This window comes from Taudactylus pleione, unplaced genomic scaffold (assembly GCF_031769625.1).
Source record: "Taudactylus pleione unplaced genomic scaffold, aTauple2 ptg000260l, whole genome shotgun sequence".
Lineage (NCBI taxonomy): Eukaryota > Metazoa > Chordata > Amphibia > Anura > Myobatrachidae > Taudactylus > Taudactylus pleione.
The window spans coordinates 110,406-125,348 of record NW_028284662.1 but is presented as its reverse complement, the minus strand read 5'-3'; the positions used below and the strand labels follow the sequence as shown (position 1 = coordinate 125,348).

At 46.3% G+C, this 14,943-nt stretch overlaps 1 protein-coding gene across 2 annotated transcripts in view; it reads left to right on the top strand.

Moving 5' to 3' along the window:
- ELOA (elongin A) overlaps positions 1–14,943 on the top strand; it is a 44,732-nt gene that overhangs the window by 3,907 nt on the left and 25,882 nt on the right. For both annotated transcript variants that reach the window (XM_088481012.1, XM_088481011.1), the window contains exons 2-4: positions 12,501–12,557; positions 12,797–12,909; positions 13,027–13,972. In XM_088481012.1, the coding sequence (XP_088337138.1) occupies positions 12,501–12,557; positions 12,797–12,909; positions 13,027–13,972 (1,116 nt within the window). The remainder of the gene's footprint in view (positions 1–12,500; positions 12,558–12,796; positions 12,910–13,026; positions 13,973–14,943) is intronic.

Below are 14,943 nucleotides of genomic sequence, written 5' to 3'. Positions count from 1 at the left end.
TTTCACCAAGGTGATGGCGGTCATGGCGGCTTCTCTGCGGCTGCAGGGAGTCCGCATGTTGCCGTATTTGGACGACCTGTTATTGGTGGCAGGATCTCCAGAGCTCCTGTTACGCCACTTGGACCTGACCATTGCACTGCTGCAACGGCACGGCTGGCTAATCAACTGGCAGAAGTCCACTCTAATCCCGTCTCGGAGGATTCTGCATCTTGGAGCCTTATTGGACTCGGGACAGCAAAGGATCTTCGTGACGGAGGACAAGATCTCTGCTTTACAGTCAAGGGTGGGCAGTTGTCTGCACAGCCGCCGGGTGTCCTTACACTCGGCGATGAGGTTACTGGGCTCCATGGTGTCGGTGTTCGACATGGTGGAATACGCCCAGTTTCACTCCAGACCTCTGCAGCACCTGATCCTGTCCAAGTGGAACGGGCTGACTCAGTCTCTGAAGTTCCAGACGATTGTGCTCACCCAGGAGGTTCGCCTGTCCCTTACGTGGTGGTTACAGACGACCCACCTCAACAAGGGACGTCCGTTCTGGGTTCCAAATTGGGTCCTGTTGACAACGGACGCCAGTCTTCGGGGCTGGGGAGCAGTTTCGGGTCCACACTTGTTCCAGGGCAGGTGGACGCCGACAGAAGCGGAGCTTCCAATAAATATCTTGGAACTCCGTGCGGTCTTCAATGCTCTCCAGCAGGCACAGCGGTTTCTCCAGGGTCGCCCGGTGCAGGTCCAGTCGGACAATGCTACCACCGTGGCCTACATAAACAGCAAGGAGGAACTCGCAGTCGGGCGGCTCTCGTAGAGGTCTCTCGGATCCTGGTTTGGGCGGAGCGCAATCTTCCGGCCATATCAGCGGTCTTCATCCCGGGAGTGCTCAATTGGGAGGCGGACTTTCTAAGTCGCCAGGACGTTCATCCGGGGGAATGGTCCCTGCACCCGGACGTTTTTCAACTACTGGTGGACAGGTGGGGTCTTCCAGAAATCGACCTCATGGCGTCCCGGCACAACAACAAGTTGCCGGTGTACGGGTCTCGCACAAGAGACGAAGGGGCGTCTCTGGTGGATGCTCTGTCCGTCCGGTGGACGTTCCGGTTCGCATACCTGTTCCCTCCGGTCTCCCTTCTTCCACGGGTAATCCGGAAATTCAAACAGGAAGGAGGGACGCTCCTGTTGATAGCTCCCGCGTGGCCCAGACGGCACTGGTTCTCAGACCTTCAGGGTCTGTCCGTGGACATTCCTCTGCGGTTGCCGCTACGACCGGACCTTCTGTCTCAGGGTCCTTGCCTTCACCCGGACCTGACTCGGCTGTCCTTTGACGGCGTGGCTGTTGAGACGGCCATGCTGAGGTCCCGGGGGTTTTCCAGCTCTGTGGTGCGTACCATGTTACGAGCTCGGAAACCGTCTTCCGCGAGGATATACCATCGCGTGTGGCATACGTTCTTCCAGTGGTGTCGACCGAGAGGTTATGCACCGCGGGAGTTTCGTCTGTCTCGGATTCTCGCCTTCCTGCAAGCGGGACTAGATCATGGGCTTCGCCTTGCTTCTTTGAAGGTACAGGTTTCGGCCCTATCTGTCTGGTTTCACCGTAGGATTGCTACAATCCCGGATGTGCGCACCTTTATGCAGGGTGTTCTCCGCATTCAGCCGCCCTTTGTTCCACCTGTGGCGCCTTGGGATTTGGCTGTGGTCCTGAGGGCTCTCCAAGGACCGCCGTTTGAACCACTGGGCTCAGTGGATCTTAAATGGCTAACAGCTAAGACTGTTTTCCTTCTGGCCATTGCTTCGGCCAGACGTGTTTCTGAGTTAGGGGCTCTTTCTTGTAGACCCCCTTTCTTGGTTTTTTATGGGAACAGGGCAGTGCTCCGCACTCGGCCCGAGTTTCTTCCCAAAGTTGTTTCCCAGTTTCATATTAACGAGGAAATAGTTGTTCCGGCCTTTAACTCACCGGGTCTTTCCGTGGGTGAGGCCTCTTTGGATGTTGTGCGGGCCTTAAGGACTTATGTTGACCGCACTTCTTCGTTTAGGAAGTCGGACGCTTTGTTTGTCCTCTTTGGCTTCCGTAAAAAGGGTTGGCCTGCTTCAAAGCAAACTTTGGCAGCCTGGATCCGTATGGCTATTTCTGAAGCTTATCTTCATGAAGGCCTACCGGTCCCTCCTTCTCTGAAGGCTCATTCCACTAGGTCTGTGGGTCCTTCGTGGGCAGCTCGACGTGGTGCCTCGGCAGTTCAGATCTGCAAGGCTGCTACGTGGTCTTCTGTCCATACCTTCGTGAGGTATTACAGGTTTGACACCTTCGCCTCTCAGGATGCTTCCTTCGGGCGGCGGATTCTCCTTTCTGCACAGGAGCGTCCCCACCCTTAAAGGATACTGCTTTGGGACATCCCCAAGGTATCCTGTGGATACCCTATGGACCCTGAAGTAGAAAATATGAGATATGGTAAGAACTTACCCTTGTTATCTCTATTTCTACGAAGTCCATAGGGTTCCACAGGACTCCCGCCCTGTCGCACCTGTGCTGCAGATGGGCTTTGCTCTGGTCACCGGTTTTCCGTCTCCCTCTGGTGAGAATGTGATTCTTGTATGTGTCCAGATCTTTGTCCTCTCTCTTCCTTCTCCTCCTCCGGCCTATGGCTTGGTAACTAACTGAGGTGCCTTGGCCCGGGGGCGGGGTATAGGAGGGGGACCTAGTGCATCCTGGGAGGCTGAAAGCTTAACTCTTTGGTGCCCTGCGACTGACTTCACACCTATACCCCAAGGTATCCTGTGGAACCCTATGGACTTCGTAGAAATAGAGATAACAAGGGTAAGTTCTTACCATATCTCATATTTTTCTAACACTACAAAAAAAGTTGCTATTTTTTGTTTAGGATCGTGCTTGCTTTAAAGAAGAAAAAAAAGCCTTGTACAGATAGCTAGGTATCACCTAAGGATAGCTATTATTTTTAAAACTCCAGTGTATTATGTTCTTTAAGGGGAGTATGACACAAATTCCATATGGTGATGTGAAACTGAAGGTAAAAATGGGCCTGCCCTAATGGGCTTTCAAGCTATGGGATTTAGGGAATATGGGATACACAGGGTAGAGGAATAACAATTGTAGCTGCTGTTTCTTGAACAGTCTGTGGCTATTTTGAGGAATTGTCATCTGCTAATACTAAAGCAGCCATTGGTCACTTCCATTTATGTGCAACTACTTCTGGTGGGGTATAGCTGGAACAAGAGAAGACGGCAGAACATGGACACCATTTGCTTAAATTGAACCTGCTCCTGTTTTGGTTCTGTCTCTTCTCCAGTCTTCTAATCTTTATTAGAGCTACAGCTATACTACACACAACTGTTCCAATCTTCACTCCGAGCCACACTCGCTCCTTTTGACTCACTATGCCTTTTCAAGTTAGAATGTAAGCTCTCTCATGAGCGGGGGGCCTTCCTACCCTTTGTATGCATTTATTTTGTCTACCGTGTACAGTATAACCCTGCTTTCTGTATGTCCTGAACTCAGGACTTCAATTAACTTACATTATGATTGTATGCTTTTCTGGCCTCTGGAAAGAGAGACGGTAGCTTTAGTAGAAGATAACCAATTGAAAGTCAGTAAAATAACTGCACAGGTAACTGCAAAAAAAAAAGATGCTGTATCCCAAAGAAGCTATTTAGGTCAGTGAAGGGTAATCTGATCAACTTCAAGGCTGCACATTATCCTACGTTAAAACTATATTTATTTAAAGCAAGAGAACAATCTGTAACAATCCGCACTCATTGGGGGGAATTCAACTAGAAGTGAGGGGATTTATCTCCTGAGATGACAGCCCAGAGCTATTCAATTGGAAGATGCTGCTTACCGCGACTAATGCTTGGCGCTTAAGCTGGGTACACTGAGCGTTTTGTACCAGTACAATATGATGGGCCAACATATCGTACCTCGGGTACACATTAGAACGCGGCAAAGAACGACTCAGCGATCCCTCATTTCGCCCATCATTACCTGCAACGGGGCCGCATGTGATATAGTCCGGTTGGACGTGCAGCACAGCCCACCAGACGATAACAAATGCGTCCACGCATATTGGCTGTACACACCGAGCGATGCGGCCAATATGTCGTTCCGATTTGGAAACAACATTGTCTGTGTGTACCCAGCTTTAGGTGCAGTAAACTGCATTTTCCAACCTAAGTGTTGGGCATGATGCTGTTACTGCATGCAGTAACACAGCGACTAGTCATGAAGCACTAGTTAGCATGGATTTCTGCTTGTATGTCAGGAGGGTGCAAACCTAAATCTGCTGTCATTTTTCTGGGAGCTACATTCTCTCTTCTAATTGAATCACCCCTCCCATTGTAATGTAAGATAAATAGCTGTTAAAAGCTACAACAAACTGACAATGTAATGTGACCAAAGTTTCCACCAGCTTTTGAAAGTTAGGTTTAAGGCTGAAACAAAGACAAACACAATTCTGCAGAGAGGTGTCCATTTCTCAACCTTTTGCTCTTACTGAGTCCTATGTATTTGATGAAGAAGCATTTCTGGTCACATATGTTATGGGAACTGACATTGAGAGTGAGTAGGAATCATAATCATGTTTGGCCATAGTCTCTGGTTTATGATCTGCTGAGCTCCACCTGATACCTCAGCTCTTATTAAATAAGACCTGGGTCTGTGGTAGAAGTGCGGCATAATGACAGTGCATAAAGTACAGAGGGATTTGGGGCAACACACGATGAGGCTGTGAGTCATTGAATTAGATTCTAGCACGTTGTAGAAAATAAAAACAAACATTTCAATACTGCGAATTACACTTTTTGCACAGGAAGGCCAGTTATCAGCTGGTGTTTCATTGTGTAAAAAAGGTAATTGCTAATGTAAAGTTGGCCATATATGCTTCTGCATTGTGTGCACGGAATGTGTATATTTTCCGGTATCCCAAGTTGTACTCATCTCTGCGACTGGACTGCTCCTTTCTGTATGCTTTGTTTCTTAGCCGTCATCATTATTAGGGCGCAAACACTCCAGACCTATACTAGGTGCAACAAATTCATTTGAAAATAGGAGTATTTACTCGTACACACAACTCAACAGTTCTATTGACATGCCCGCACTAACCTTAGCCTATGTGACAACTCCCAGTCACACCTCTTCAGTTAAAAGTTGAGATGCGTTTGGTTTACGCATGACTCTGCATCATTTGTAGTTCTCTAACTTCATCCTCTAGTGCTCACTCTAGGTGCAAGGTGCTGATCAGTGAGGAGGACATATGTAAATTTTGAAGGGCAAAATTTTATATGTGATGTATCGCTACATATGTTGTAGTGATACATAATGCTTAAAATTCTGTCCTTCAAAATTTAAATATGCCCTCCTCACTGATCAGCACCCTGGACCTAGAGTGAGCACTACCTCTAGGAGCTTGTGCATGCTTCCGATATGTGGTTTACATGCAGTATAACCATGGTTAGAATGTCCTGCTGCTAACATGCAGCTGCTAATGCATCCAAAACACAAGAGTGACAGAGCTTTTTTTTAATTTATTTTCCTATCCTATTAATTTCATTGATATTTCCAATGTGTAGAAACTACTGCAATAAATTGGATAAGCTCTGCTAGTAAAAACAGGAAAAAAAAATCAGATGGCACACTCCCTCTCCCAAATTCTTTAACTAGCCCCAGTGCTGACAATGAGCATTCGGTCCCTTGCTAGGCAGTCTAGGCTGGTACCCTTTGTTAACATGGGTCCTTCCTGTTATAGGGGTACCAGAAACTGGCTGGTTAGCTTGGGACTGGAACCTATATATTGGTGATAGCGAGGTATTATGCACACAAATGCGTTCCACAAGATACTACCAGCACTCATGCAGAAAAGCTCTGCGACTCTTCCCTGCACCACTGGGCTGTAGATTTTAAGGTAGTGAGGAACATTGGCATCCTTTGAGTGGCAGATTTAATGCTTTATTTGTTCCAATATAGTGATAAGGGGCTCTGAAGGGGATGTAGTCAATTTACCGACGGCTAGGATGCCGGCCGTCGAAAGCCCGACTGGGGATTAAAGATAGGTGTTGAAATCCTGACGCCTATCTTTGGACCGATGTCAAAAGCCAGACTGGGGAATAAAGATAGGCGTTGAAATCCCGACGCCTATCCTTTAGCCCAACATTGATATCCCGACAGCCGGCATCCCGAACGAAGGTTAGCAGGGACATATTAGGTGATAACCGCTTGGGGGGGGAGGGTTAGACACCACCGGGGCCGGGGGAGAGAGAGTTAGGCTTAGGCACCCCCCCAGGAGGGTTAGGCACCATCGGGGGGATGTTAGGGTTAGGCACCACTAAGAGAAGGTTAGGGTTAATATACTTACGACTCCATGGCGGGTTTTTCAGCTTTCGACATGCCGCTGTAAAGATATGAACCGGAGGCTACTCAGCCGCCGGTATTTCATACCCAACCCGTTCTGAAGACCACTATACAAATATAGTTTAAAAAAAAAAAAAGCAAATAAACACAAAACAAATTTGTAAAACTACAGCTTGATCCAATGGGAATTCTAGCAGGTTTAATCTATTATCATCATCCTCATTATTATTATTATTATTATTAACAATTATTTATATAGACCCAGCATACTTCGTAGCACGTTACAAAAATACATTCTTCCATTTTTTTTATCCAAAGAAGATGTCCTTAATTTGTAATCCAATGTGAAATCCAAAACTACTTTAATCCAAAGGGAATTGTTGTTCTTTTGTAAACTAGAGGGATTTCCAAGCCAGATTGTTTTCTTTTATTACAAAGATAAAAAATGTGTTATCCAGTTAGACATCTAAATCAGATCTACTTTAAATTCAAGACAGATTTTCTAATTTGCTGGAAATAAAAAAAAAAAAATCACTAAAACAATGAGAACAACTCCCATTGGAAAACTCAGTGGACTAGAATTCAGCTACGGGTTGAGTCTCCCATATCCAAATATTCCAAAATACGGAATAATTTTGGCATGACTGAGATAACGAAACCTTTGATTTTTGATGGGTCAGTGTACACAATCTTTGTCTAAGGCACAAATTATTAAAAATATTGTATAAAATAACCTTCACACTGTGTGTATAAGGTGTATATAACACATAAATGCATTCTGTGTGTATATTGGGGTCCCATTCTCAAGATATTTCATTATGATATGCAAATATTCCAAAATACGGAATATTCCATTATCCAAAATACCCCTGGTCCCAAGCATTTTGGATATGGGAGACTCAACCTGTATTTAGGCTATTGCGATTGAATTTCCCAGGCCAGACATAATAGGATTGAATAGAAGTGAAAGGAGCGCCTGATGACTCCCTGCTTGATCACAGATATCCTTTTTTTAATATGGCGCCATAAGGTGTCTGCAGTGCCTTACAACGTACATAAACTGAGACAGTTTGACCCATCCCCCCCCCCCCAACAAATATAAAACACAAAACAAAAGACTGCAGAACAAGGAAAAGGTTTGTGGTAATGTCTTGAGGCCTAGAGATGCACATCTGGCGGTATACAATCGGGAAGCCGGCTGCCGGAATCCCGACTGCTTTATCCCGCCGTGGGATAAATGACCGGCGTCTGTATCTAGACGCCATTCATTTCCCCGACGCCGAGAGACCGGCGCCCGGCATCCTGATCGAGTGGATGCCGGGCGCCGCGAGCGGACAGCCGCGGGGTGGAGGGTTAGGTTTAGAGCACCTGGGGGAGACTTAGGTTTAGGCAGCGGGGAAGGTGGGGGGTTAGGGTTAGGCACTTAGAGGGGAGATTAGGGTTAGGCACCCCTAAGGAGGGTTAGGTTAGATTAGTAGATACTTACCTTACCACGTTCGGGATTTCCAGCGCTGTCGGGCTTCTGCTGCCGGGCTCTGCTGTTTTGTCGGCCTACCGCTGACGGGATTTGAACTCCCGGCCATGCGGCAGCCGGGAAATCATACCGATTCCCATCTGGCAGGCCCCATTTGTGCACCAGGAGCTGAAATACTTCTGGATGTAGAGACCACTCTCCTGCATGCACGTCGTAACGGCTGAGGAAATCCGCTTCCCAATTGAGAATTCCTGGGATGAATACTGCGGAGATGGCTGGGAGATGGCGTTCAGTCCATGTGAGAATGTGGGACACTTCTGCCATTGCTGTCCGACTTCGAGTGCCTCCTTGGTTATTGAGGTAGGCCACTGCCGTGACGTTGTTGGACTAGACTTGTACTGGCCTGCCCTGAAGAATATTCTGAGCCAGAGTGAGAGCTCTGTAGATGGCTCGAAGTTCCAGGACGTTGATTTGCAAAACTGCCTTGATTGGGGTCCAGCGGCCCTGGAAGCAGTGCTGGCCGGTCACCCTCGGTGGCTTGCATCCGTGGTGAGGAAAGCTTCGTCAGGGATCCTAAAAGGGCGACCCTTGTCTAAATGCGATGTCTGTAGCCACCAGGCTAGGACAGGCAAACTTCCGGGGGAGGCCAGCCGTTTGAAATTTGAACAGATGGGATAGCCCGTTCCACCTGGAGAGGGTCAGGTATTGTAGGGACCTGGAGTGAAACTGAGAGAAGCACACCATGTCGAAGGTGGACACCATAGAACCCAGGATGGCTCCCAACTGTACCATTCTTTGAGACGGTGTCAGGGAAGACTTTTCCAGTTGATCAGCCAACCGTGCGTTTGCAGAAAGGCAATGGTTACCTGCAGATGGTGGTGAAGAATTTCTGGGGAGCTGGCCAACAGCTAGAAATCATCCAAGTATGGGAGTAGTCTGATCGATAGACGATGAAGATAGGCCACCATAAATACCATGATCTTGGTAAAGACCAGAGGGGCCATTGAGAGGCCAAACGGCAGAGCCTGAAATTGGTAATGTTGCTGTAGTATAGCAGACCGGAGATATTGTTGATGAGAATGCGCTATAGGTACATGTAGTTAAGCATCTCGAATGACCAGAGACACCATAAAATCCCCAGTCTCCATAGCTAGGATGATAGAGTGGAGGGTTTCCATTCGAAACCTGGGCACCCTGAGATATTTGTTCAGAGATTTGAGGTTGAGGATAGGCCAATGAGACCCATTGGGCTTCTGAACTAAGAATAGGGCAGGATAATAGCCCTTGCCTCGTTGTGAGGAAGGGACCGGAGTTATTACTCCTGAAATCAGTAATGACTGAATGGCTTTTTGGAGCAGCAGGGCCTTGCTTGAGTCTGACAGAGGTCATGTGCAAAAGTGCTGGGGAGGGGGTGGGGGTGGGGCATATCCATGGGAGACCACTTCTCTTACCCAGGCGTCTGATGTGGTCTGACGGCAGAACTGGGCGAGTTGAAGAAGTCGGCCTCCCACCCTGGGGGCCCCCAGGGAGATGCCTGCCCAGTCAGGCTGAAGGCTTGTCCTCAGATTTGGTAGGTGGGCGTCTAGTAGCCCAGGTCTGTTTGGTCCTAGGCTTGGAGGCCTTGGTCTATGCCTGATGCCGTGGAAAGGACTGACCTTTAACTTTTCCTTGAGGACGAAAGGACCGAAAGGATGACATTCGAGGCTTCGACGTATATGCAGAGGGCAGGAAGGCCGTCTTGGAAGCAGCCAAGGTGGTCACAATCTTGTCCAATTCTGGTCCAAGCAGAATATCCCCAGATATGCCCTAAGGCAGAGACTCCAGAGCCCTTTTAGAGTCCGAATCTGCCTTACATGAGTGGAGCCAAACAATATGGCGGGCCTCTACAGAAGTGGCAGATGCCTTGGAGGCTAGGAGAGTCGTATCCATAGCTACTTCACCTAAATAGGAGGCTGCATCTCTAATGTGAGATATGTAGGACAGCTGTTCCATCGAGGCATCAGGGGGAAATGTCTCTTCTAGGGCCTCTGCCCAACTCTCAATGGCTTTTGCCACCCATGCCGTAGCCCTAGCAGGACGAGTAATAGCTCCTGTAAGAGACTATATAGATTTTAGACAAGCTTCCATCCTTCTATCCGTAGTCTCCTTCAAGGAAGTTGCAGTATGGATAGGTAAGGTAGCATTCTTGACCAGACGTGTTACATGGGAATCCACTACTGGGTGAACTTCCAGTTTAGTGCAATCAGTAGCTGGAAGAGGGTAAAAGGAACTTAAACATTTAGGCAGCTGAAATCTTTTACTGGGCATATTCCATGGCTCGCTCATGTGATCAGATAGCTGGTCAGAGTGAGGAAACTCTGGTATAACTACCTTTTTTCATTTAAAAAGTGGCTGTTTTGCCTTAGGAGCGGGTTCTGCCTCTTCTATTTTCAGAATAGATTTCACAGCTCTCACCAGTGCAGGTATATTCAATTTAGAGGGGGGCTCCACCCAAGGGGGAGTCAGTGAGAGAGGTCTGCATCTTCTGCCTCCCCAGATGATACATCAGACTCTGATAACTGGGTGGACTGGGAAGATAACACAACCCGCTCAGTAGGTTTACTTGATAAAGGTCTCTCTTTTTGCAGCAGTTGCTGAAAAGCTGTAGAGGTATTTGCCAAACTCTGTACTGAGATAGAAAGTATGTCTACCCATGGGGGAGGCCAAGGATTTGCAGGGAGCACCTGCTGTGGCCATATCATAGGGAGGAGCTACCACGGGGACCGCTAAGTGGTCCGCAATTTTTGCCAGCACCTGTGAAAAGGTAGCCCAAGGTGGGTCCTGAGGAGAGGACACTAGGGCTGATGGGCGGTATAACAAGTTGCACAAAGACCATCCTGAATGAGGTCCTCTGGGGCTAAGCCCGCTGAGCAGGACTTATAAGACACCAGAGTAGGAGCAGCAGCAGCCTGCTTGTTTTTCTTTCCTCTGCCAGCCATAGCCACAAGAATAATAAAATACACAATTTGACACAGTGCAGTGAGCAACCCAGATAAATGTGTATTATGGCACCGTGTAGTGTGCAAACGTGCTATATAGTATGTGATAGCCCTCACAAATATATGGAGATGTGAGGTACAATGAACCCCCTATACCTTAGTATGCCAGGGTTATAGTAGAATAAAGGGATAGGCATAACTTGAAAGTATAGAAAATAGAGATCAGCGCTAGCACAAGACACGTACAAATGCAGAAAATACAATATAACTGCAGTGGGCACTAAAAATCAACTACACAGACTGCAGTGGCTGGTAGGATATAGCGCTGTATAACCTGGCCCTTGGGAGAGGGAGACTGGACCCAGCGTTCCCTGAGAACTGCTTGCCGAAAATGGCTGCAGTGAGTCTCAGAGGGGCCGGAGTGTAAGGGAGTAGAAGCTCTGGGAAGCAGCAAGACCGCAGTGTAATGGCGCCCTATGCTGGGGGAGGGGCTGCAGGGATCACGCCTTCTTCCCTTGCTGACATTAATCACCAGGTCCCTGGCCTGTAATGTATGCCCTGCGCCAGTGATATATATGCTCCGGTGGTCTAGTGGTGTCCAGGTCTAACCAGTGTCCACATCAGCGCCTCCGGTCTATCTCCTGAGACCGGAGGCAAGACTGCGCAAAGACACGGATCCCCGGAAGCGGGGATCCGCCTTACCTGTACCCTGGATTTCGGGCTGCAGTCTGGGGTCCAGGGAGCCTGCTAGCTAGTCTTCCTCAGAGCCACACCGCGAGTACCTAGTCGAGGTCTGGTGTCATGGCGCCGTGGAGGGGTAATGGAGTAGCAGTGCAGACGTCCAAAGGACTGTTCAGTTAGTAAAATAAATAGAAATAAAATTAAATAAAAAAAAAATAAGCTTGGGCTGCTTAAAGCAGCTCCACTATTAAAATGGTGACCCAGCTCCTGCCGGACACCAACAAAACTGAGTTGCCCACAGGCTGTGGGCAGGGTATAGGGGGAATGAAAAGCTTTGCTGTTGGTGTCCTGTCCTCCAAGTTCCACCTTTTGCAGTTCTGTATTGAATAGGGTAAAAATGGAACCTTTGTGTTCATTGCTAGTTTGAACAAAATATAGCCAAGGGGGTCAAGAGAGACAATGCTGTTTCAAGGCTTCTCCTGTGCCTGTGTTCCCTCACACAAGGTTATCTGTGATCAGATGAATTGTGCACTTTAGAATAAAGGCAATTTTTTTATTTGGCAATAACCACTTGGCTTAGAATGTGAATTGTGATTTTCCAGGACGATTCTTCACTATTTACAGATAAATCTTATTTGCTATCATGAACATTCTAATAAAATGAAACAGTATAACTATGTTTTATCACTATGCAAGTCAAATTATGTAATAATATATATTATTCACAATATCTTGATTAGTATATGACAAGATGATTTACCTATATATATTCCATCCTCTGAATAGTTATATTTTTTTGCAAATGTGTGTGGTTACATTTCCCTGCCCATCCTCATGTCATTAGCATAATCTTCAGTCTTCATGCTTGGAAATCACGTAAACTGGCGCCTGTTTCTCTTTCTGCCACCACATTTTTGTTTATATATTTAGCAAGCAGTGTCAGAATCGCCACCAGAATATTCATTACAATGATCTATGTTCTTAACACAACGCTTACAATTCCCTCTGTTCTGTGCTGCAGCTTCTGAAGACTTTGAAGCGATTATCTGAATTACCAATTACTGTTGATATTTTGGTGGTAAGTTAATTATGATTAATTTTTTAGATGATACAATGTGTATTGCACGTTGCTTGAGATCATGTAAACGCATAATTAGTGGTAGGTTAATTACTCTGCTGTCTATGTTAATTTTACAGAGCAATTGCTAAACCCTGAAAGCTGAATTTTAGGAATGGCCTTTTATGTTTCTTTGCAAATATTAAAAGCATGAGTGTAGCTGGTATTTTAACCTGAGTCTTGTCTGTTACTTTATGTAGGAGACTGGGGTTGGCAAAACGGTTAATGGACTGCGAAAGCATGACCTGGTCGGAGATCTGGCAAAGAACTTGGTTGCTCAGTGGAAAAAACTAGTGCCTCAGGAGATTCCTAGGTAAGAAGGCCTTGGGGTGCAAAATATGCTGGTATCTTATTAAAAATGCAAGCTGTGTCTTAACATACACATGGCATGGTTCCTTATATTTCCTTTCCTCTAAACTTGCTTATGTAGAACTGCAGAACCTGAGGTGCGTGAGCATAGTAAAAGCAGTTCCCGGAAGAAACCAAGATCGCCATCACCTGTAGAATATGATGAAGATTATGAAGATGAAAGTGATGAAAGGTACAGACCACATAGTGAATCATGGAAAGAAGAAGATACATTTAATCAGTATTCAGATCATGAGGATTCAGAAGATAATGGTAGAGGATATTCCCCTGAACTCACATATAGCCCACCAACTATATCCAGAGACAGAAACCTTCACAAACCAAACAAAGAAGAGAAATCTTCTCACAAGGAAAAGCATCGATCAGAGATCAAGAGTCCTAACCCAGAAAAAAAGAAGGAGAAAAAGGAGAAACAAGGCAAGGCCACCGAAGACCTTCCCTCATATGCAGGAAGCAGCCGAGAGAAGCTGCCGTCTCCAGAGGGCAGGGAGCACATGCAGAAAAAGGAAAAGAACAGGCACAGTGTTACCAAGACACAAACGGATGATGTTTTGGTTTCTAAAAAAACAAAATATCAGGACAAAGTAAAATCTGATAAGCATAGAATGGGTTTGGACATGCAGCTGGCAGACAAAGGAAAAATATCAGAAAAAGATCAGGAGTTGGTAACCAAAGACAAAGTGGATAAAAACAAGACCAAAACACATACTACTGAGCCCGGAACACATGATAAGAAATCCATCAAGCTCTCCCTTCCACCTCCATTGCCTGAGTTGGATGATGAGTACGAGAAGCCAACTATGTCTTTTGAATCCTATCTGAGCTATGACCAACCCCAGAAAAAAAAGAAGAAACCATCTGTAAAGCCAGCAGTAATTATACCTGAAAAGAGCCACAAGAAACACAGCGAGAGTAGATCAGAAAGCAGAGAGACCTCCAAGCATAAATCTAAGCAAGCACCTGACAAAAAGAGCAAGAGGGAATCCAGCCCGGCCGTTCCCAGCAAGGTCAGACATACATTATACCGTATCACACACAATGTACCATGGCTGCTGACATATAGAACTTGTTACTGATGTAGAAAATACTAACAAACATATTTTGGATCCAGAGAAGTTTGTATTATCATCATCATCATCACTATTAGAGGCACATTCCTCTGTAGTTATTGCCCAAGATGACAATACAACACTCACATAGGCTTTCATATATGGAACCTTACAAATGAACGTGTTCCCTTTCATACTTTGTGTAGGAATATCAATGCTGAGGGACTTTCCTTGCTCAAAATTATTATTATTATCCTTCATTTAAGCAGCAACATATTTTGCATCTCTGTAGATTGAGATACAAATATAGAGACGAACATACAATTACATGAAGCAGAATATAAAGGACTGCCCAATTGAGTTTACAGGCTTAAAGGGTTTAGGGTAACAATTGATACATAGGGTTGTGGAATAAAAATTGTGTCCTATGATGGGGAAAGCTTGTGTGTCTTCTGTAAGGCAAAAGCATTAGCCTCCACCATTAGTAAAGCAGCCATTGGTGACTTGCATTTCTGTGCAGCTACCGGTGTGTTTGTATGGTTGGATTGAGGAGAGACAGAAGAAGATGGACTGTCCTATACCATTTATTTCTTCTTCAGGTTCCATAGGGATCCACAGGGATACCATGGGGATAATGTGGTTGGAGTGATTCAGGCACCAAACAGTTAAAGCTTTCAGCTCCCAGGATGCCTTTGGTCCTCCTCCACATATACCCCGGACCTGGCGACAGGCATTCAGTTATTCGTTTGGTGTGGCAGGATTCAGACACACTCTTGTAACAGGGTCCCAAGCTTTTATTTTATTTTCTATGTTTTTGAGTTAGCAGTGCTGAGCGTCTGAATTAAGACGCTTGCACTGCGACTCCGTCTACCTCCGCCGGGCCGCAACACCAGTAACATCTCTGGTGATTTTGGCAGGTCATGGCAGAG